Genomic DNA, 24,820 nt, shown 5'->3' with positions numbered 1-24,820 from the left:
AAGCATCCATGTAAGAGCAAACTACTCGTTTAGGAAAATATGCTAAGATTTTACATAGCGAACTATTTTGAAACGGTTATTAAACTTAAAAGAAAAAAATAGCAAACATACAACTTACCTAGATCTAACGAACCTTCATTGAAAAGCATGGTTACTTCAAATAGAAAGGGGGGATAACATATAGCACACAACCATATATGAGTCCACTAATTACATAAGGAAATAACAAAAAAATGATGCAAGCAAATAAAGTTATATTCTTTCACATCAACAGAACAATTTTTCCAATCCTATGCTATTTTATTGATCTCTTATTTCTAAAAGTAAATAAACCATAATGACTTTCTCCACTTTTGATAGAACCTCTGTGCTTTCATCCATTTTAGCGCCAGTAGGAATATTTGTCCCAGGATTCATAATCATGGGATGTCTGGCTAGCTGGGAAGATCAACTTTGTAACCTTTTCTTCCTTTCTATACTATGGAACTTCATGTGACCACCATATGCTTGAGATGAGTTGAACGTGCGATCACAAATCTTGCATTTGTACTTACATAAGCTCGTAGAATCATGCACAATAACACTTTCGGTAACGACATTTGGGCCACCTACAGGAGCCTTGTCTTCTCTCAGACCATGCTGGGATGCCATGAATGGAGCAAGAGGGGTAGGTACACCATCAGTAGCATCATGGGTTACCGCTCCATGTGGTATATTTTGCTGCTCCTAAATAGTAATTGATGTGAAGGGGTGACAAAATTTAGGAAAAATAAATAAATTGTGATGGTAGTGAGTTTACCTCAATGACATGGGTGGTGGGGATCTCAAAGATTGGACCATCATCTGTTGCTCCAATAGTATTAAGGTGGGCATGAACAACAGCAACGGGATCTCCTTGGAGTAAGGATGTGACTGATGGAGACTCCATGGACAATATCCTCCTTAGATCTGATGAACCAAAGTAGTTCCTAATAGGATTTGACAAGAAAGCTTGGTACGATAACATTTCTGGCTGGTTCTCAATGATTTCACTATGGTTGGGATTAGAATTATGGGCGTTGGCCATGGATAAAGGAGTAAATTGTGCATCAGGCAAGTTTGGTGGTAGTGCTGATAGGGATACATTGGCTTCACTTTCAGTGGATCTGACTTTGTTAGGATAGGAGCCATTAGGATCCATAGCTCCTAGGAAAATCAAGAACTTTCAGCAGAAAGGTGTGGAAATTAGGGATGCATCTGTAGCGATAGTGTTTATTCTGATGAGGGATGTTATGGGAAGTGATATTATGTATATTTATAAGGATCTTGCATATATGTGAAACTAGGAGGGCCTCATGCATTATTCAATTGTGTCATTAACTAGAAGATTTCATTTTACTCGCTACTATTCATACAATATCTAGGAGATATGGGTGATAAATTTGTCTAATAATTAATGATATCCTCTAGGATATCTTATTGGTAAACTAATACTTGCCATCTCTGGCATAAAATTTGGCAGTAATTCATCTGCAAACAAGTGTTGAATGATTTATGGTATTATTATAGAAACATAAGTCACTCGATCTTGGAAGAAGAAGAAATATCACCAATGTTGATACAAAATTGCATGTTCTTCTTAAACAAGTGATTATTGTGTCAGTTCATTGTCTCAACTTTCAAAATAATGTTTTTATTCAACTTCCTTAGGCTTGCACCCTGGGTCCAAGCTACTATTTGCTTCTCTTTTTTTTCCTTTTTTTCTTCAAAAAGGAGCGGATGAATTATTGCCAAATTTTATGCCAAAGATGGCAAGTATTAGTTTACCAAAAAGATATATCCTAGAGGATATCATTAATTATTAGACAAATTTGTCAGCCATATCTCCTAGATATTGTATGGATAGTAACAATTAAAAGGAGAATGATGGATCCTAGAAAGAGAGAGAGAGAGAGAGAAAGCAAGAAAGATTTTTTTCTTCATTTATTTCTTTTTCTAAATATCTATTTTAGATATACAACTATACCGCCTTATTACAAGAAGGTCGTTGTAATAACTGGAATATATTGGGAAAAAAATTCACGGAAACCTCAAACTATGTCAGTATTATGTTCCCACATAGATACATAATGCATTTGTCACTTCCTCATTGTCCCAAGCGAACAAGCATGCTATTATCTCGCGTACATCACCATGGCTTGAAGTCCCTCCTCCATGTTACAATTTGTTGTAGTGGTCGAAAAAATTAGCGTGTAGTGCGCGGCGGCACGCCGCGCCACATGAATCGATAAGCTATTTGGCTTTTTGCAATGTTTGGTAAGTCAGTCCATGACTTAATTCATTGCAAAGTAGTTCATACAAAGAAAGGATACATCTAGTTGGTACGTGCATGTGATCAATGGTAGGTGGTGATAATGGCTACTGGATACCGAATTGCAAAGGTTTGGTTCTTTTCTTAGACTAGAGATGTTGATCCTCCAGCTTGGTTTGTCTCTGTGATGTAGTGATAGAGAGATGAAGCTATTTCTTCTGCTTTTGTTCTTGGTGATCTGTTCCCTGTGTAGACAATGTTGAAGTTGTCGCTGGATGTACATCTTGACTCTTAACGGATTAGCAAAATATTAAGAAACTGGAGAAAAACTTTTTTGGAGATCCTTGTTTGCCTTACTTCACTTGCTGAAGGTTTGCTTTTTGCCATGTCTCTATTTCTAATTCTTCTGTTTTTGCTCAACTCTTGTGCGGCTGAGCAGCTCTTGTACATCTGTCTTCATAGCATTGTAGTTGCAGTCGTTGATGACTATGGTGTGAAGAAAGCTAGTGAACTAATCAGTTACCAATTTCTCTGAACCAGTCTTGACTCAAGAGGTGTTGAGTCAACAACACTTGCAGAACACAGAACGCTGCACTAATCCTGGCAAGAGGTATCCAGTAGTAGTAGCAACAACATCAGTAGACGGAATCAACAAAATGTCATACTCCCTCCGTCCGGAAATACTTGTCATCAAAATTGATAAAAGGGGATGTATCTAGATGTATTTTAGTTCTAGATACATCTCTTTTTATCCATTTTGATGATAAGTATTTTTAGACGGAGGGAGTACAAAGCAAACACCAAATACCGAAACAGGTAAACGTAGCTATATACTCCCTCCATCCGAAAATACTTGTCGTAAAAATGGATACAATGGATGTATCTAGAATTAAAATACATCTAGATACATTCATTCCTCGGACAAGTATTTCCGGATGGAGGGACTATAAATTACTCCCTCCGTCCCATAATGTAAGACACTTTTTGACTTTAAGATACATCCACTCCTCAGACAAGTATTAACGGATGGAGGGACTATGAATTACTCCCTCCGTCTCATAATGTAAGACGCTTTTTGACTTTAAAATAGTGTCAAAAAAGTCTTACATTATGGAACGGAGGGAATACGCATGACCACGTGATCCCCTGATTTTTTATGAAAAAAAAAACCAATTACATACAGAAGCATCAGCGAGGAAATAAAGAAACGAAATGCCTATAGGTTCACAAAGGAGCAATTTTCAACCTGATTCCCCTCACAATAATTGTACTCCCTTACACCAAGAGAGGCCTACTAAGACGTCAAGGGTATCCACATGAACAATATGGTACATAACTCTTTTCAAGTAAGGTTAGGCTTGTACATACATACTAAAAATGATACCGAAGAACCAAATAATTCCAGAACAAACTATATATTCGTGTAGGAACAAACTTCCCTGACATATTGCACCCTGCAGCTGAGTCGCTAACACGCTGTACTTTGCGTAAATAGCTAGGGAAGCAAACAACTTCTGCTTCAGTATAACCGCAATAGAAAACCGACATGGTTAACATAAATAAAAATTGAAATAACAGCAAGAATACCAAAGCTAATTAATCAAAATATACTGTTAACAAGTTTCGTTCTCACAATCAGGCGAGCTTTGGCTGGTGAAAAATACAAAATGATAGGATCAGTTAATAAAAATTGAAATAACAGCAAGAATATCGAGACTTGTACAACCAAGTTAGCATTTCGACACTACCACGTAAAACCACTCTTAGGTGAACTGTAATGATCCTATATGCTATATTCGCAGCCATGCCATCAAAAAGAGAACTGCAATCCTTGCAGAAGAGGACAATTGTGAATAGTACCTAGTTTTGACCAGGGCTCACCCAAACTGTGCCAAATAAGAGTTTATCAGTGCGGCAGCACAATTATCTAAAATTTAACATACAAAACCAGATCATGACAGCAAAATCAATTAAGGATTAGCCATTAGCAAGCACACACAAAAAGAATAGGAGCATCCAATCCAACATGATCAAACTTTTGGGAAACAAAATAAACTACATGTTTGTACTGCGTTAAAGATGGTTTCATTTTCACATCTTGCAATAAATTGTTGAAGTTGGAAGGCAGCAGAAACAATTTCCATATAAATTGCTTAATGTCATATCATTATGAACTTCTCTTTGACTTCCCGCAATGATGATATGAAATGGCTATCCAGTGACCTTGTGACTTGTGAGACTACAACTTCATGCCCCGCTTCTTATTTTCCTGAAATATCCAGCAAGTGTTGGCTATTTCATTGATAAGACGATAGCAGTATGCACAAACACCAAAGCGGAAGGAACAAAACTAAGAGAAAACTAAAAGAATATTAAAAATATGAGCATATTGTTCATATCTTTTGCACCAGCTAGCCTACAATGCAGAATCAAACGCCGAATTGCCTGAATCAAGTTTTTAATGTGAAGGGATTTCTCCTGAAGAGACTGAGACACCTTGCTGCTTATAACCTGCATCTATCTAAACCTTAATACTGAATCCAAACATGCACTTAACCTAGATGTTGATGCTTGTGTGTGTTTTAGTTCATATATGTAGACCAAAGAGTTCGTCCATCTATGGCTAGGCAGCGCAATACAAAACAAGAAGAGAAGTGAGAGAAGGTTGGTTGGCTACCATGAAGTTGGCAACTCCGTGAAGAACTTCATTCCCACAGATGACGATGCAGCCAAAATCGCCTTCGTCCTCCCTTGGCGATGCGACGATCACTTCCTTGTAAAGATTTTCTCCCACGACTTCCCGCAATACAGCATTACACCTATTGATTTTCCAATGGTACACCGGCGCCGTCGGATCGATGTGTCCGATCGCGTCGAGCATGCTCTGAGTTCTTTTACCAGCAGATAGAAGACCCCTGCATATGTATACAGATCGACCATTGAGGTCAGTCCACATAAGAAGCAACCAATCAGAGTAGATCAACCTTTATGACCAGTAAAGATAGGCAAGAAGCAATCAATCAGAGGGCTCGACGCTTACAATGTGAACAGTGAACCGCAGTTTTGATTCAACTCCTGACATAAATCAAGTGGAGAACGGCCTGTATATGTCGATGAGCATCCTGAAGCCTGCAGCTCGCGAACACAAATATGAGAATTGGAGGATTTGATCAACACAAACAACGCGTGAGATGACGGAACAAGAAGTCGACGTACCTGAGCTCCTCTGTGACGTCCTCCTCGCCCTCGCCGTCTCCATCTCCCATGTCGAGCGCGCCGACCACGACTCTGCCTCGGAGACCAGTCGCGCCTGAGATGGAGCCCACGAGGAAGCGGGCGGGTGTGCCGAGGAAGGGGCGGAGCCCGAGCGCCCGGCCGTGCAGCCGTGCCCCACCGCGTCGGCAACGGTGTGGCACTCCGTGGAGAGACAGGCAGACAGTGGTGTCCGTTATGGTTGGCCGCGAGTAGATCTTGTGCCATGGACGACGGGAACTCGACGGGGACAAGGCCGAGCGCGGATCTTGCTCCCGCGAGGCCCACGGCATTGACGTCCTCCTCGCCGTGGCCCTCGCCACCTTCATCACGCAGGTCAAGTCGCCCTCCCGTGGTGGCGGAGGTGGAGCCGTCGAGGAGCGGGGATAGCTCGAACCCGAGCGTCCAGGTCGTGCCCTGCCGCGTCGGCGACGTTGTGGCACTCCTGGGAGAGACGAGGGCGTCCGCTGTGGCTGGCCGCTACGTCGTTGCGCGCCACGAACGGGAGCCCGGCGAGGACGGGTCCGAGCGTGGATGCTGCTCCCGCGTGGTGCACAGGGTTGAAGCCCTCTTGCGTGGTCGAGCGCACCGACGACGGGGGGTGTGCCAGAACCTGGCGAACAATGACCACCACGCCGGATGCCGCTTTCCACTGCGGCCCGCATGCCGGGGCGTCGTTCACGGACGTGTTTTAGGAAGAAGACCTGGGGAAGGCAGTGGGCAGGTGGAGACGGGGATTGGTGTCCATGGCCAAGAAGCTCTATATTTATATAGCTGTAGGGCAGTTGGTTGATGTGTTTCCAGATATTTCTAAGCAGTTTTTTGTAGACACGTGTGCACACGTATAAGTACTTCTGGTTGCTTTCAATTGCTAGGCGAGAAGTCAAGGGATATGGGTCAAAGCGGTGAGATCTCCAGAGATATCGGTCAAAGCGGTGGCTGACCAACTGCCCACAACGTGTAAAAACTCTTGATCAGTAAAAACAGACACCAGCCTAGGAGTACCTTACTGCACGTGTCATGCTAACAAGGATGGTAAAAAATTCCAGAAAAACCAGGTAAATCGAATCCTTACGGGCCTAGTCTTCTTAGTATTAGAGAGGGTTGGAAAGGGTGGATACTGAGAGTAACAAGCAGGTGAATGAATAATTATTTATTATTATTATTATTATTAGAAAAGGAGGATGGCCCCTGGCCTTTGCATCTGGAAGATGCATGTAGACATTTTATTAATTATTTACAAAGACCTTACAAAGTAATACATCAATATATTTAAAGCCGACGTCTTGACAACATATGTCGCTACTCTTATCGATTACTGATGGGGTGCAGAAAGTGTGAGCCGTATACCTAGACTTCTCAATAATTAATTGTTACGATGACAGATGGGATGACACACTCCCATTTTATGATGTTGTGTTGATGGAATATTCACACAAGAAAGTGGTGAGAGAAATGTGTGTGCAGGAAGGTCATGCCAATAGTAAGATAAATAAAAGTACTACACCATCTTCTTTACTCCCTCTAATCCATATTACTTGTCGCTCAAATAAATATATCTAAACGTATTTTAATGTTAGATATATCCATTTGAGCGACAAGTAATACAGATCAGAGGGAGTATTTCTTTTGTCATACCATTTTATTTAGGCCAACATCCACGATGCAGTGTCCTTGATATCTACTATACATAAATAAGAGCCCCTCACTATCTAATTTTCGTGGTAATTTTCGTGGCTTCTAGTGAAGCCACGTCATCACTAATTTCTTGCGATGATGTGCGCGTTTTCTCGGTAGCCTAGCTTTGCTTGTGTATTTAGCCCACCTAATTATCGCAGTAGGTCACAGAGAATCGCACTATGTTGGGTAAGGTTATCTCGTGTTTTGGCTCCTAGGTGCATATGCATTCATTGTCTAAATACACATTTTGAAAAGTTGGAAAATTCGGAACAAAATTCCACGGGTATATCCGGACATTTTATGTGCATGCACAAAGTTTCGGTGAAAAATAACGTTTTTTATGGCTTGTGTAAAAAAGATAAAGTAATGCAAAATGAATAGTTGTAATGAAGCATCAGAAATTGTCTTTTTTACACAAGCCACAAAAACCCGCATTTTTCATCGAAAACTTTGTGCACGCATATAGAATGTCTGGATATACACGTGGGATTTTTGTTCGGAATTTTTCAACTTCTCAACATATGTATTTAGCCAATGGGTGCATATGCACCTAGAAGCCATTGCCAATTTTCGCATCTTCCCTGCATCAAGTCTCACTAGAAACCATTCTCGTTTCGTCTGCACACCAGTGCCTCCACCATTACATCCTCTCCATCCCGTTGTCGATAGTTCAACGGTAGAACCACACCTTTCTCCAAGTCGCCTACTCTTGCCCTAGGGCCGCCATGGGTCAGCGTTATTCCATCCAAATTGCCTATTCCTGCCGCCGCTACCTCCACGGGCCAGTGTTGTTCCACCATGATCACTCTTCGATGAATTCCTCTCAATTTTCTTATATTTTTCTTTGATTCGTGGCCTCGTGTTTAGTTTCTTGCTCCTCCATCATTTCATGGGATGTCTCCCCGAAGAAAGTGGCAAGCTTTCGCCGGGTGTCGTGTCGTCGCCAGTGGTGCCAAAGCCGTGGAACTTGCTCGCCTAGTCACGTTCACTGCCTTCATGAAAGCATTCATGAAAGCATTGTAGGTGTAGAACGGGTCGCCCTCTCACCTGCTCTGGTTGTGGTCGCTCGGCATGGAATCAAACATGTTGCCGGCTTGCTACTTCCTGCTGGCGATGCCACGATTGATGTTTTTTTTAATGATACGTCAAAGTTGACGTATCAAGATCATAGATAGAAGGCGCCAAGATGGCGATACAATCGGTTACATAGAGTCCACGGCCGCATGGGCCAACACACACCTCATGCTAATTACTCGCTACTATCCAACCTATCTACCCTAACCGGGAGCGATCCCGGCTGCCGTAATAGCGACGCAGCCCTCTAGTTCTCTCCTTCCGCGTTGATCCGCTCGAGCACCGCGTCGACAAAAGGCAATGCGCCGTTGAAGACGACGTCGTTTCTGTGCTTCCAAATAGTCCATGCCACCAAAGTGATCACCGTCCAAGCTTCCTTCCTCATCCTCATCTCTATGCCACAATCAATGTGGAAAACCATTGCCCATGGCTTGCATGCTTCCGTTAGATTGTAGTCAAGTCAGAGAATCAAAGTACCTACCAGTTGCTTGACATATATAGCTGTAACGTGATGTCAATCTACTGAAGCTTCATTACAATATTCTAATTCTAAGCCATCGAATAGATTGTTGAAACAAGTGTTTAGGTTAAATAGTATGTCACTAGATATTAGGAGCCAGAGGAGGATTTCAGGTGACTAATAATATTCATCTTTATTATTTTCATGTGTAAAATTTGTTGCAGCGTTGGAACAAATTGGAGATAGGCAAAATAGAATTAGTTGCCTCAGAAGCTACTTTTGGCATGAGAGAGTGTGGGCCGTTGTGTATTTGTATTTTGTATCATTCAATTTTGAAACTTATCATTGTACGTACTACAAAATTTCCGTCGTCTTGGCATGCCACATCACACAAAAACCATAGAGTTGTTATTACACATGAATTGTCAGGACACTTAAACACATCTTTCACTCCCTCTTGTAATTCCTCGTGACATCATATGTACTGATAATGGCGTACCGTGTTTACTCCCCAACTCACGAGTCTTTGTTGTCTGTTAATTAACATTTACAGCGTCGAGTGATATAGTACCATTATTTTATTGCAATTCTTTTTTGCGTCTATGTGTTAAGGATAAGGAGGACAAGTTACGGACGGGAACTTATGGTTCTCGGATGTAATTACACCCGATTTTTTTTAAATAGTAATTTGCAAGAAAGGCAAAAAAAATCTGAAACCTTTTGCAAGCAAAGTAGATTTATTGTTGCACTCGTATACAAAATTCGCCAAGAAATGACTTTCATGTTCTTGTGGACGTAAAAAAAACAAATTTGTCACTATATATATGAGGTACTGTTCATGCTATATTCCCTGACAATTTGTCATTTTTGTCGGATAATATTTCATTATAGAATATTTTTGTACGACAGAAACGACAGCTCAAGTTTATTGGGAAAAAGTTTTGGAAGTTTTGACTTTTTCTGAATTTTTTAGAAATAAAATCGGTTATCATGTGTAATTACCACCATGTTCCAAAGGGTGTTTTCCGACAAGTTACCTGCTATTAGCACTATAGCCACTTCTATTCTTATAATTTCATGCATGACACATATTTTCAGGTCGCAAGTTAGATAGGGGTGAAATGTTAGTGCAATAAGGGGCTGTCAAAAAGGACATACCAAAGAGAACTGACGGAGCAATGAGGAGGGTTGACATCACCAGGCATGATCATCTAACATGATTATTTTCAAGTACTTCTGCCGACTTTCACGGCAGCAACTCTTCCAAACTCATCGCCAGTGGTGTTGGTCAATGCATATGTGACTCTTTGTTAAGGGCATTGTACAAGAATTGTATATATTAGAAAATAACTTCAGGATATTATATAAAAAGATGAATGTGTATTCCAAAGAAGCTCAGACGACTAAACAAATTTCTTGTTCATCCTTGTTTCAACTCAACCAACTATAGCCACATGGAAATTAGTGTTCAACTTATTACGGAATAACTACACTAACAGAAATTTTGATGTTCATATATAATATATTGCTCATGATATTTAGCCACTTCGTTGTTTTCATGATTCTTTTAGAACTTCTACACCATTCAACTATAGTGGGTGAAGATTTGCGCCGGAGTTCAGAATCAATGTGATATGATACAACATTACAAACTCACACAAGACGTTACAAAATGTTTGCGTTCCAGATACAGACAGTGCAGGCACAGGCCATGACAGAGCAATCTCCAACCGTCCAGCCAAATGATGCAACAAAGCAAGTTGCTGTTTCAGGTGGTAACGACAGAGTTCAGTCATTTTAGTTACAAACATTTTGGTACAGAAACCGCATGATAACACATGGTGAGCTCAACTTATTAGTCTGCCGTCCAGCTCTGCTCAACAATCTCCCGCACTTTGCGGTTGTACTCTCGCTTGTTCTCACTGAACATGCGGGCAGCTTCTGAGTTAGCAGGCGAATTCGGGTTAGGATCACACAGCAGCGACTGCAAATGGCACAAAAGCTCAGGTTAGCGACTGCAGGCACTGACCAAGCACAACCAACACCATTGCCTCCAACAGAGACATGCAGAGTGACTGGAAACACAACACGGTTTCTGTGTAATATCACTCACACTTTAAAACTTGCATAGGCTATAGAGAGAAATCAACCTGTAGGCCATTAATATGTTGAATGAGCAAGATAGCAGAAGTAAACTGAGGGACTTGATCCATCTAATCCAGTGGCTATCAAATCCATAGGCCTCAAGTATCTCTACTATTAAAGGGGAGTCTGCCGTCATGATGGTACGTCGTGGTTTCGTTTGGTTATGTCACATTAATTATAGAGAGTAACATTCTTTGGACATGAGGATCACATTAATTATGGAAAGTATCATCGAGCGTTTGACGGGAGGATCGCGTTAATTATGAAGAGTACCATTCTTTGGACGGAAGGATTACGTTACTAGTGGAGATATCATTCTTTGGACGGGGTATCACACTAATTATGGAAATTGTCACCGAGCTTTGGACAGGAGGATCACTATAATATGTATGCTCCGTTGCAATGCATGGGCAATTAGCTAGTAGTAATAATTGTGCAGTGCACCAACGTGTCAAGGCTTTTTCAAGTCTAGTTTGAGCACCTCAATCTCCCTTTTAGACTGATGGCGCTGATGAAGAAATTTGGAACTCCAAGCATTATAGTCCTGAATTGTATGGCCTTTGATGAATCTGTATTGATTCCTGTGGCCAAGGTCGAGAATAACCTTCAAGGCGATTAGGCAAGATTTTAGGTGGTGTTTTTTGGTTTGGTGGCTATCCATGCAAGGGACAGGTATAGCCACTTTTTGGTGCGATACCACTAGTTTAGAAGGAAAGATAGCAGAGGGATAAGGGCAACCCCATTTGGGGAATACTCTCCATATGTTGGTTGACGATAGCCGTGAAAAAATGCCAGATGAGAGAAACCAGCTCGTGAAGTTGCAATTCCCTCATCCTCTTGAAATGTTTTTCTCCTATCACTGCCTTTATCTCATGTAATAACCCAGCCACACCGATCCCGTCCCTCTCGCTAATCCCTGCTGCGGCTTTGGTGGCCGCGCACAGAGCTACAGTAGAGTGTATCACTTAGCAAGCGACGGCGCTAGGTCAGTGCCTTATCTCCTCTTTCTCTCCCAGGGATTTCCTCTCACCTCTCACCCTGCCCGCTCCTTTCTTCTCTGTCTGCAGCAAGAGTGTGAGCGGCAGGGCAAGCTAATGGGTGAGCAGCAGGGCAAGCTAATGGGTGAGCAGCAGGGCAAGCTAATGGGTGAGCGGCGGCAGCATGCTTGCTCAAGGTAATCCGAGGTACAATTATTAGAAAGGATAGGGTCATGTGTCCATAATTGTAACAAGCTTTGCATCTAACGTCCGAGGTGCAATTAGCCTGTGGGTGGCAGAATCCCAGGCATTTACTACAAGATACAGGCAGCAGGGCGTGGATTGGCTAATTAAAGTTGCCAAAAAATGAAGATGCACTAATTTAATTGATCCCCCACATGCTCAAACAATTGGAGCAAGTGTGTTGAAAATATACGTAGCACTGCAGAGCTACCCAAATATGTCATGCATGAGTCAAGACTTGAATAGATTCCAAAGTTGAATTTTAAAATATATGCTCTAGTAATTAAGTAATGAGCTGGCATTGCAAAACATTGGTGCATAAAACTATAAATAATCTGAGCTGCTTATTTCTTGTACCTGGATAGATGTAAGTATAGCAGCTACATCATATATTGGGCTCCACTGATTCTGTAGAATATCTAAGCATATGCTTCCATCAGCATAAACTGCAGGCCACAAGAAAAAGGTCACGATGACAAATAGAAGTGGAGAGTACAAGACTTGTATAGTTGTTTTTGGCTTTCTATCAGCAGAGTAAAAAGAAAGCGAAAGTTTCATCAGCATAAGCGATGCATGCACTCAAAGTATGCTGTAAAGGCTGCAGCATGCTTGCTCAAGGTAATCAGCAAATATGTATTCACGGCATAAAATCAATATCAAGCCTTCACAGCACAACCGACAAGTGTACATCTATAAAGCAGGTAACAAAATACAAAGGACGGTAGTTAATTGTTGGAAGTCTCTGAAACAGAAGGAACAAGAGAACTAAGGGCAAACAAAGTAAGTAGGCTCCATATATAAAAATATGCACAGATTTAAAAATTAGATACACTTGGTAGTATGTGACAGATCAATCTTTCAGTTAGAAATACGTGACAGATCAATCTTTCGATTAGAAATGCATGACAGCTTAATTTTATCTATGTATTCCCTCCGTAAAGAAATATAAGAGCATTTAGATCACTAAAGTAGTGATCTAGTAGTGATCTAAACGCTCTTATATTTCTTTACAGAGGGCGTATCTAACTATTTCCTGTGCACACAAGTATTTAAAGATGAGGTGAAACAACTTACTGTTAGGGTGAAACATCCGAGAAATAAACCGAACTGTTGGTGGCTTATTAGGATATTCTTCATTAAACTGGAGAGTCAGCTTAAACGTGCCTGAAAATGGGATACAGCTCAGCACAAAATGGAAAGAAGAAATCAAAATATGGAATCAGAACTAAAATAACAGGGATACCATATTTATAAAGCGTCCCGCTTCAGACGCTTAAGTGTCGCTTAAGCGACAAGGCGCCCTGGCAGCGCCTTAGATATTTGCCCGCTTTAGGCGCTTAGGCGTCGCTTAAGCGTTAGAGCGGGTGGTGCTCGCTTTAGGTCGCTTTACCGCTTTATAAACCATGCTATATAAGCAACCTATTTGCCATACAAATAGTGCATGTGATGTTAGTTACTGCACTGAGTTGACCTAGACTCTGTTCTCAAATTTTGTATTGTCGATCTGTTGAGGAAGGTTCTAAATAGCTATCTGGACTACAGATTGTTTTGGACCCTAGTCGTTAAGCGATATGCCAATGTTCCACTATAGTAGCGATAACCGCTATAGCTTCAAATAGCTCAGCTATTTGCCTTAGCTAGCCATAACTCTTCTATTCTACATAGGTACTCCCTCCGTCCCAAAATGTAAGACCATTTTTAGTGTCAAAAATGGTCTTACATTTTGGGACGGAGGGAGTACCTTTTACCAACACAACATGCTAAATTTGGAACTCAACTTCAACTTCGTAACAAAGCCTACTTATATTATAAGCTTAATAACTTATGAGAAAACCTATCAAAGTACCTCTTTTTTCTCTGCTCAGCACTCTGATAACTACATGTCTAAGTAGTTAAGTACATGGCATTTATTCTGAAGAAAACAGGTTATGGTCATTTGTGTCGTTTTATATTCCACACTGCCTTACATGAATAATGTTGTATATTTATTATTTTTCTAATACAGTAGACAGACACTATTCCAACGGCCTCAGGAAAGGAGTGCATGGACAGCAGTGGCAACGACAAAATACAACATCAGGGAATCCATCATGAGGTTGGTTGGCACATAACGGCGCATCCCCATTTCGATGTCGTACCACACCCCTGATTCGCCACATCATCCCATATGTCGAACTCCCAATATTACGACAGGAGATATGCAGATTGGAATCGCAAACACATTGCTAATCTTTGGTGGCCATGGCACCTAGCATGTCCAGGCAAAGCCAAATTGTGCCATATACAACCTCATTCGTCTGCATCGTCCGTTGGCCAGCCCACATTAAATTCACCAGAACCAGATACGATCATGCAGCTATGTTTGGGGCCAACACCACCACACACCTTAATCACACGCGCCACCACCATCCCCCACCCAGAGACGATCATTCCCTTGGCGCAAAATTCTGATTTAAACCTTTGCTCTCGACAGTGACACCAACATTAATAATTGCACCAATTTCGAAATGGTGGTGATATTTTTTATTTATTTATCTCGGTTTATATCATTGGTATCAACAGGTACTTTACATACTTGAATATGGAATGAGGGATATTTCTCCTGTCCATGTTAATTCCGATTTGTGATTTACCACTGTGTTTGCTTGTGAGGTACTATGTATTTGACTGAGGTGACAAGTTTACATGGCCATATTTTGTTCTGCCAGACACCTATACTAGTAGATTATGGTATTCCATAGCACTTGATTAACATTAGTATGTTTGGTATTAATCTTCCGTCACCAATGGCAGCAGCATATGTAAATGATATTAAATGCTTACACACATGAGACCTCAACTGCAGGTAGAAACGATAGATTTCAACAGTTCAAGAACAACCAAAACCAAGGGAGTCCAGCAAGGAAATTCTAGGACATCATTCAAAGAGCTAGCAACTACACTTAGATCAACTAACCTCCATCCCACGGGCTATCGTCAGGGCTGCAAATCAACACGAGCAAATGCATGAGCACACCATGACCCAAAAACATTGAAGAGGAAAAGAAAGGGCCGGCGCGACCATGTAACCCTAGCATCATTCATACCCAAAAATCACAGCATTCCACAGCATTATGTTGTTGTCCTGCGGCGCCCCGCTTATGCCCGCAGGAGGGTCCTGCATCAGCCGCTTGAAGTCCCTCATCAGCCTCTTCCTTGAAGGAGTCGACATCCTCGAAATTCTCTGCGAAAGCCACACCACCATGTGAGTACACCGCCACAACAGCTAGCAACCGATACATAACGACGCCAACCCAAATTTTCGCGAACATCGGAAATGAATCTACGACACGGAATTCGCTCGCGGCGCTCTCGCTCCCGCGTGCTCGGCTCAAATCGTCCCTCCTCCGACCCAACTGCTCGTGCCCCCGCCTTCCCGCGCACACCAGCAGGCGAATTTGACAAGAGAACAAGCGCCTATCTAGGTCGAATCGAGAGCTCTAGCCTAAAAAAAAAATCCCCAAAACGAACCGAATCGGGGGGGCGAGGCTAGGGATCGGGCGATCTGGGAGGGGGCGGGGGATCGGCGGTCACCTGAGATGCGGCCGGCGGTGGGGGTGGAGACGTGGGCTCCGCGTGCTCGTTGTCCTAGAGCATGGAGACGACGGAATGGACGGCTTTAGGTCGGCCTGGGCGATGGAAGGGAGGGTGGGGATGGAGGGGGGCTATGTAGAGAAGGGGGGCAAAAGGATTGGACAGGAGAGTCGAGGAAAGTCAGCGATGACAACACCACCACTGGTCGATTCACGCACGCAAGTGATCCAAATATCCTGCCGAAAGGCACCTAAATTGTTTTGGTGAACGATGCTGAGAAGGATGCCAAGAGAAAATATCGCACAAAATCATACTCCTTCATTTTGTTATACAAGGTCATTTCATTTTCGTGTGAAACTTTAACTTATAATTTTGATCAATAAAAAACGTGTCTAGATATATCTGTGAATCTAAGAAAGTAATTCCGAATGAATGGAGTAGGTTATATGTCATAAAATATACTCCCTCCGTCCGAAAATACTTATCATAAAAATGGATAAAAAATGTATCTAAAACTAAAATACGTCTAGATGCATCCCTGTTTATTCATTTTGACAACAAGTATTTCGGGAAGGAGGGAGTATATCATCAAAAAGTTCTTTGAAATGTGCATTCAGTGACATACAACTCACATTTTATTGATGGAATTAATAGCTAAACATAAAAATATAAAAGTGACCTTGTATACAAATATGGAGGAAGTATATTCTAAGATGAACCTCCTAATCTACTTATCTTAACATGAAAACATGTACATCAACATGTAACCATGCATGAAAATATGTGAAAAGTATTCACCTTAAAGTGCAACCATAATAAGTGGAAATAGTTATCATTCTATTATGCTATTTGTATTTAATAAAATTTTTACAACTACAAAACAATCAAATATAATAATCATATGTATTCTTATTTTTAATTCAAATATGCAACCAAATATTACTGAAATACTAATGGAGACGATTATAACCTTATGGCCACATTTTTTCAAAACAAATCATATAAACATGTGTTTTCAGGTAGTTTGCTGCATCTCAACCAAACACAACATGTAGAAACTTATACGATGCTTTACCTTGCAATTGCTCGCGTGGCATATAGAGGTAAAGGAAGTCTGGCAGACGTGAAATATGTTGGTTGAGCAACGGGAGAATAGTAGCATTAGCATTATTGATAAATATTGCTATCAACAACAAAAAATACTAAGACCATATACAACGCAAGATGCCTAGAGAGGAGCTTGTAAAAATAAACCTTTTCTCTCAAGCAACGGTGCTTGTTTCTATGGTAGAAGTACCTAAGTAAGCTTATGTGTTATGAAATAAGCACTGATGTTAAAGAAAGAAAAATAAACAAACACTTCTCCGATATCACGCCCGAGAAGGAATTATACAAATAAGTTGCCATGTTTTTTGTTTTCATCACTATCTTTGACGGACAAAATTGTTGGCGCCTAGCTATGAAGAGGGTGAAATAAATTAAAGTAAAGCATACCACAGCGCATGATTTTGGCACCGATGTACACTTTGATACATCAGCTTGCGATAGCAACATCGGAGGACCATAGCTTCGAAGTAGTTAGTAGTTTAGTCCAAATTAGTCTACACGATGAAAAGATGATACGTAGGCACTAACATGGGCACATAGATATTTTCTATGGATAATATGCAAAGCATTTCTAATTATTCCATTTTAGCCCATTCCACATTTTATTCACATATGCACCCAAATTCTCCCTCCAATTCCTAGCTAGCTTATATCTCATCCTTGACATGTAGTCACCGACATCACGATCCATACTCCTCGTAGACAATGTGTGTGCCCAACTTGTTGTCGCTTCATTTATTCCTTTCTCGCCATTCCCTCCCCCCCCCCATCTCTATATCTCTCTAATGCACTTCACCCTGTGGCAGAGACAAGAAGCAAACATTGTCTCACATGGTGCGGGTGAATTTGCGCTTCATGCAGGTGGAGGTTGTGAGGGTGTACACCTTGAATACAAAGGACAAAATTTAAAAGATTTATACATATGAGTGGTACGTAAACTCGATCAAACTTTAGGGTTTTCCATTCATTGTTTCATCGTGAGATAGATACATGGGACTTTCTCTTAGTTTTGTGGAAGAATCCTACACAATTAACTCCTTAACCACCCATTTTATTTGGCATTTTTCTCTAAAATAAATTTGCTTTGCAATTGTGTGCCCATTTTAAGTGTTCACTAAATAACTGCTTGACATGTAGTCAAGGTTGAATTTGAACCTTCAAGGGCGGCCTTATTCGCACTATGCCTCCCCTCTAGATCTCTCATTCATACTCTTCATAAACCGCACCATGTTCCCGGTGCCATGCTCTATGAGATATTCTCTTACTTCCATAGTTGAGGAGAAGACCAGAAGAACAACTAATTAGCTCCTTCTATTTTTATCTCCCAATGCATGCTCTTCTTCTCCTTTGTTTTCACCATCTCTAGTTATGTTTTTATGTTGTTTGCTTGTGCAATGACAAGGTATCAAAGGTGTTGTCCACTGATGACCCACAAGTATAGGGGATCTATCGTAGTCCTTTCGATAAGTAAGAGTGTCGAACCCAACGAGGAGCAGAAGGAAATGACAAGCAATTTTCAGTAAGGTATTCTCTGCAAGCACTGAAACAAAAGTAAACAAGGTGCTGCAAGGTTTCCCAATCCTTTTTGTAGCAAAGGACAATCCTGGACAAACCCTTATATAAAGGAAAGCGCTCCCGAGGACACATGGGAATTATCAAGCTAGTTTTCATCATGCTCATATGATTCGCGTTCGCTACTTTGGTAATTTGATATATGGGTGGACCGGTGCTTGGGTACTGCCCTTCCTTGGACAAGCATCCCACTTATGATTAACCCCCCTCGCAAGCATCCACAACTATGAAAGAATAATTAAGGTAAACCTAACCATAGCATGAAACATATGGATCCAAATCAGCCCCTTACGAAGCAACGCATAAACTAGGGTTTAAGCTTCTGTCACTCTAGCAACCCATCATCTACTTATTACTTCCCAATGCCTTCCCTTAGGCCCAAACAATGGTGAAGTGTCATGTAGTGGACGTTCACATAACACCACTAGAGGAAAGACAACATACATCTCATCAAAATATCGAACGAATACCAAATTCACATGACTACTCATAACAAGACATCTCCCATGTCCTCAGAAACAGACGTAACTACTCGCATATCATATTCATGTTCATAATCAGAGGGGTATTAATATGCATAAAGGATCTGAACATATAATCTTTCACCGAATAAACCAACTAGCATCAACTACAAGGAGTAATCAACACTACTAGCAACCCACAGGTACCAATTTGAGGTTTTGAGACAAAGATAGGAAACAAGAAATGAACTAGGGTTTATGAGGAGATGGTGCTGGTGAAGATGTTGATGGAGACTGACCCCCTCCCGATGAGAGGATCGATGGTGATGACGATGGTGACGATTTCCCCCTCCCAGAGGGATGTTTCCCCGGCATAACAGCTTCTCCGGAGCCCTAGATTGGTTCTGCCAAGGTTCCGCCTCGAGACGGCGGCGCTTCGTCCCGAAAGCTTTCTTCTATTTTTTTCCAGGGCAAAAGACACCTTATACCAGAAGATGGGCATCGGGGGGCCTGCCAGGTGGCCCACGAGGCAGGGGCGCGCCCCCCACCCTCGTGGACGGTGGGTGGCCCCCCTCTGGTGCTTTCTTCGCCCAATATTTTTTATATATTCCAAAACTGGCTTTCGTGGAGTTTCAGGACTTTTGGAGTTGTGAAGAATAGGTCTCTAATATTTGTTCCTTTTCCAGCCCAGAATTCCAGCTGCCGGCATTCTCTGCTTTCTTCACCCAATATTTTATATATATTCCAAAACTGACTTTCGTGGAGTTTCAGGACTTTTGGAGTTGTGCAGAATAGGTCTCTAATATTTGTTCTTTTTCCAGCCCAGAATTCCAGCTGTCGGCATTCTCCCTCTTCATGTAAACCTTGTAAAATAAGAGAGAGAAAAGACATAATTATTGTGACATAATATGTAATAACAGCCCATAATACAATAAATATCGATATAAAAGCATGATGCAAAATGGACATATCAACTCCCCCAAGCTTAGACCTTGCTTGTCCTCAAGCAGAAGCCGATATCGAAAAATATGTGCACATGTTTAGAGATAGAGGTGTCGATAAAATAAAATACGAACATGAGGGCATTATGATCATTCTTAGAATAGCAACATATATATATAGAGAGAGAGAGAGAACGGCTTTCCTATCTACACTAGCAGCAGAGTGTGCTATCAGAACCCTTGATTTGCATCAAGATCCGAACCTTTATATGGATAAGGTACCTATATATTGAATTATGGTAGATCGCATATACCAAAGGGGAAGCCACGTGCTGAACTTTAGAGAGCACCGGACCAAAATGGCAACCTATGTGCTGCGATGGCAGTAATATTCAGAGTATGCATGCATCTTCTTTCTAGCATTGGGCCACGAGTATGGACCGTTTGGGTAACCCTACACTATACGTTTTGTTGTTTTCTTGGCGTTGAACGGTTCCATCCATCCAGATCTATTTTTAGCAAAGATGAACATCTATTGTCTGTATGCACTACAAATGGTTCGGCACCTTTCGTTTCGTTGGTTTCAGGACGCTGGAGTCAGAAGTCATGCATTCCATTACCAATGCTAAGTATGCTTTCATGACTACATCGTTGTTATTATAGGCTAGACTTAGTGAGTCAGAGAGGCATTGATGAGAGGTCGTTACAGTAGCTCCTGGCACTGCAATTCGGTGCAAAGCACCGGCAACACATTGTTCAGATCTGTGATGCGAGTCATCTATCATCCAAAAATCATACAATTACCAACTATTAATTCATCTTCGAATTGAAATCTTCTTTTAGTTTTCCTAATCTTGTTGGGCCTGTTACAGCCGTGTTTTCATCACGGATTTGTGCGTCGTTTTCTCTGATTCAGTCGGAAACCAGTGCTGACGAGGATCAACTTAGGTAAACGCCAAAAGATTGCATGGGTCTAATTGACTGTGTTGAACCACCTACACCCTCTTGCACTTACAGGATGCAGTTGAAGGGCCGGTTGCTTTCCATGTCTTGGCCGGTCGAAAAAAAGGAGGGGTACATACAACGAGGTATGGACAAAAGGCAGTATTACAGGGATGGCTGCTCCTCTTTACGATTTCACTATTGGTCAAAATGTTCGCGTCCCTTCCTATGTGGTAAGTGGTAACTGATGTTGGAACTTGAAAGGCTACTGCTGTCTTGTACTACTATATACTCTGTTACACTATCACGAGAAAGAAGCGTGTTTTTGAAGAATGAGTTCTGGACTGGTCCACGAGCTCGACGAGCAGGTATGCCCCGCGCTTGGTTTGTGCATGCGGCTTGTTCGCTCAACGGCAGCGCATCACAGAAGACCATGCGGAGACGAGGTACTAGTTACTACTACCAGTGCATGAACTGGCATGTATTCCTACTACTTGTCAATTTGTCCTATTCTGGATTTAGAGTTGCGTTCTATAGAGGCTCGATTTTGATTTGGGAGTATAACCTGTTGAATTACACAACAGAAGCAAATCGTGACGTGCTGAATTTATTTCACTTCCAATCTTCGTTGAATTTGTCAAATTTACATCTCATGGCGTGTTCTTGCTGTCCTCTTAGTGATATTTATTGCTCCTAGTCGAAAGAAAAGGCATCTACTTCAACCAAGGCTGCAGACCTTGATGAAACATCTTCTATCGTTGCTGCTGCTCGCTGCTACTAGTACTACAGCCCTTAGTTGCTCGAATGGAAATTTTCCGAGCTGGCCATGCAAGCAATGGAAGCGGAAGTTCGACCATGTTGAGTATTGCTAGGGCTGAAGATGCATTTGCAGGCGCCATGGTCCCTGTTGGAGTGCTGGTGAAGATGTTGAGGCCTTGAGTGTCATATCCTCAGCCTCAGGTATGATGCGGGATCTCCAGTTTAGCTACAGAAAAAGTGTACATCTGTTCGTTGTTCTCTTGTTTTAGCGCCTTGATTGTTACACCTCGCATGGTCCGCAACCGAGCCAAAGGCCGGGCGCACGCTGGAGCATTGGCGAGAGCAGCTGCAAAGCAAGGTTCATCCCATGTTGAAGCAAACAAAATTGAACCTGAAGCTATAACTGAAGAAAAGATTGAGAAACTGACCTGAAGCTATAATTGAAGCAATGAAAACTGAACCTGCCGCAAGTCTCCAAGGAAACTGTTCCGTCCACGAGATACTCGTCGAAGGATTGGGTTAAATAACCACATCTCTCTGACTGTGTGGTAAGCTGGGGACCCACTTGTAAGTGTGAGATGAGAGGCTAGTTGTTATATAGTACTTTGGTGGGATCACGGACCGCCTCAAGAGTCAAGATTCGCTAAAGAAATAGAAAGTACTAGCACTATCAGAATAGGTCAGGTAATCTCTGATCCCAGGATTCCAGGACGTAGGTCACGGGTCGTTCGTTTTAGCCTTCCACATCAATAGGAGTAGCAGGTATAGCGAACCCGTGGGTTTACTTCTTGGCTTGATCTGGCGAACCAACCTTGCAAAGCACGTTTCTTTCTTTTTGCATGTGCCATTCGACAGCAAAGCACATTTCAATATAGAACGTTTTCCCCTTCTGACTATATTACACAAGCACGGCCTACAAATGGAGTAAAATCATTTTTCGTTGTAAATGCTAGTGGTAATGACTGCTATTTTCTGTTTAGTTGCTCGATGGTGCCATCTTAAAAATGATAAAGTAGAGTGAGAGAGTTAGAAAATTTTATGATTCTGCGTACACATGTTATGGGTAAAATTTTGGTTACATTGAACCCAAAAAAAGTGCAAGTTGGTATGTATTTCCTTCCTAAAGAAATATAAGGAAAAGTCTAACCGATCCATTAAAAGTTAGCGGAGTATATACCTTAGTGGAGTATATATAATCCACTAAAATTTCGCCGCACCTAGCCGATCCCCTAAAGTTAGCGCAGTATAACTAAATTTGCACAAATTCAATCAAATTTGAACCGAAAGATGATGCATTTAAACATAAGTTCAACACATAAAGTTCTCGCAACCGAACATTAAACATAATTTAAACTAAAACTAAACTTAAACTACTTTCGGCCGAAGTGGAGGTTGAGCCAATCCTTCCCGGCGAGGTCACCCTCGGTGAGAGTTGGGTCCGGGCCAGTGTCGTCGTCGTCATCGCCGGGGAAGACACTCCGCCACTCCTCGACGTCGATCTTGTCATCGCCGCCCTCCTTGCCGCCCGCATTGCCGTCCTCCTCGCCGCCCGCCTTGCTACCCTCGTTGTCGGAGATGACGATAACTTCGTCGTCATTGACGACGAAGATCGCTCGCTCGCCTCCACTAGCTCCAGCTACTGCCAGCAGAGGTCATCCATGTAGGCCTCGGCGGCGGCCTCGGCCTCGAGGCGCTCCCTCGACGCCCGGTCTTCCCGCGCCATCCGAGCGGACACCACCCCCGGCTCCGACAGGACAAGGTTGACCAGCCGCGTGCCGATGGGAAAATTGAGCATCGCGTCGCGGCCGTGGAACTAGACCTGCCACCGGTCGTATTCCATGGCCGCGAGCTCGGCGGTGTGGAAGGAATCGACCCACTTTCACGTGTCGGTCTTGCGGATGGTGATTTCGGCCACCCACGTCCCCCATGACCGCTGTCGGACGCCCATGTAGGTCCTCGTCATGGCGCGGCTGAGGGAGGTCTGGGAAGTCCGCAAAACGCGTGGGGGCGCGGCGGCGGGCGGATCGGCTGAGTGGCGGCGGCTCGACGAAGTGGCCATGGAGGACGAACCGCGGGCGTGGCGGCACGGATCCATGCTGCGGATCAGCGAAGGGGTGAGAGGAAGAGATATGGGAGTTCAAGGTAAAAAAAGGTGCCCGCTCCAATAAAAAAAGAGTGCACACATAGGATTGTGTAAGGTTTGGGCAATGGAAAATGAAGGTTCTCATATCATTATATAGGTTTCATGTTTCACTTACACTTGTTAGTTCATAATTGTTGTTTCCTCTTATGCCAACTCTATAAACTTATATTTCAAGTGGCCTTAACCACATCAAGTGATGGAACCTAGATTAAATCCTAGTCGGACCATGACACACACACACACACAGGTGGAGAGAGAGATGGGATACTGGCGTGGAAAGAGAGAAGTCGGGAGTTCATGGTATAAAAGGTGCCCACTTCAATAAAAAAGAGTGTAGATACATGTTGTGTCTCATTTAGGCAATGGCAAATGAAGGTTATCGTGTCATTATAAAGATTCAAGGATACTAGATCACCGCGAGGGGCATATTTCGAGCGGCCTTAACCACATCAAGTGTTGGCGCCTATATTAAATCCTAATCAGTCTATAGACCAACACACACAGACACACACACACACACATACACACACACACACACACAAAGGGATGAGAGAAAGAGAGATGGGAGTTCAAGGTATAAAAGGTGCCCGCTCCAATAAAAAGAGTGTACACATAGGGTTGTGCAAGGTTTAGGCAATGGAAAATCAAGGTTCTCGTGTCATTATATAGCTTTCATGCTTCACTTACAATTATTAGTTCATAATTGTTGTTCCTCTTATGCCAACTCTATCAACTTATATTTCAAGTGGCCTTAACCACATCAAGTGTTGCCGCCTAGATTAAATCTGAGTCGGACCATCACACACCCACACACACCCACACACAGGTGGAGAGAGAGAGAGATGGGATACTGACGTGGAAAGAGAGAAAGGTCAGGAGTTCATGGTATAAAAGGTGCCCACTTCGATAAAAAGAGTGCACATACATGTTGTGTAAAGGTTTAGGCAATGACAAATAAAGGTTATGTGTCATTATAGAGGTATGAGGATACTAGATCACTGCGAGGGGTATATTTCAAGCGGCCTTAATCACATCAAGTGTTGGCGTCTAGATTAAATCCTAATCAGTCCAACTAACCAACACACACACACACACAAAGGGATGAGAGAAAGAGAGATGGGAGTTCAAGGTAAAAGGTGCTCACTCCAATAAAAAATAGTGCACACATAGGGTTGTGCAAGGTTTGGGCAAAGGAAAATCA

At 42.3% G+C, this 24,820-nt stretch overlaps 2 protein-coding genes across 2 annotated transcripts; both read right to left on the bottom strand.

Moving 5' to 3' along the window:
* Nucleotides 1-209: 209 nt before the first annotated feature.
* LOC147978653 (uncharacterized) lies at nt 210-1,243 on the bottom strand. The gene is made up of 2 exons (XM_087516645.1): nt 800-1,243; nt 210-726 (listed from the first exon to the last, which is right to left on the bottom strand). The coding sequence occupies exons 1-2, from the start codon at nt 1,178-1,180 to the stop codon at nt 448-450; spliced, it is 660 nt and encodes a 219-aa protein (XP_087372771.1). The 5' UTR covers nt 1,181-1,243; the 3' UTR covers nt 210-447.
* Nucleotides 1,244-10,373: 9,130 nt separating this feature from the next.
* LOC125542947 (ubiquitin-conjugating enzyme E2 2) lies at nt 10,374-15,860 on the bottom strand. The gene is made up of 6 exons (XM_048706176.1): nt 15,695-15,860; nt 15,208-15,344; nt 15,078-15,103; nt 13,196-13,285; nt 12,479-12,567; nt 10,374-10,740 (listed from the first exon to the last, which is right to left on the bottom strand). The coding sequence occupies exons 2-6, from the start codon at nt 15,330-15,332 to the stop codon at nt 10,612-10,614; spliced, it is 459 nt and encodes a 152-aa protein (XP_048562133.1). The 5' UTR covers nt 15,333-15,344; nt 15,695-15,860; the 3' UTR covers nt 10,374-10,611.
* Nucleotides 15,861-24,820: the final 8,960 nt, after the last annotated feature.

The sequence above is a fragment of the Triticum urartu genome, chromosome 3A, assembly GCF_056163025.1.
Source record: "Triticum urartu cultivar PI428250 chromosome 3A, HENAU_Tu73, whole genome shotgun sequence".
NCBI classification, from domain to species: domain Eukaryota; kingdom Viridiplantae; phylum Streptophyta; class Magnoliopsida; order Poales; family Poaceae; genus Triticum; species Triticum urartu.
Note: the sequence above shows the minus strand (reverse complement) of the source record. Positions and strands in the feature narration are given on the sequence as shown.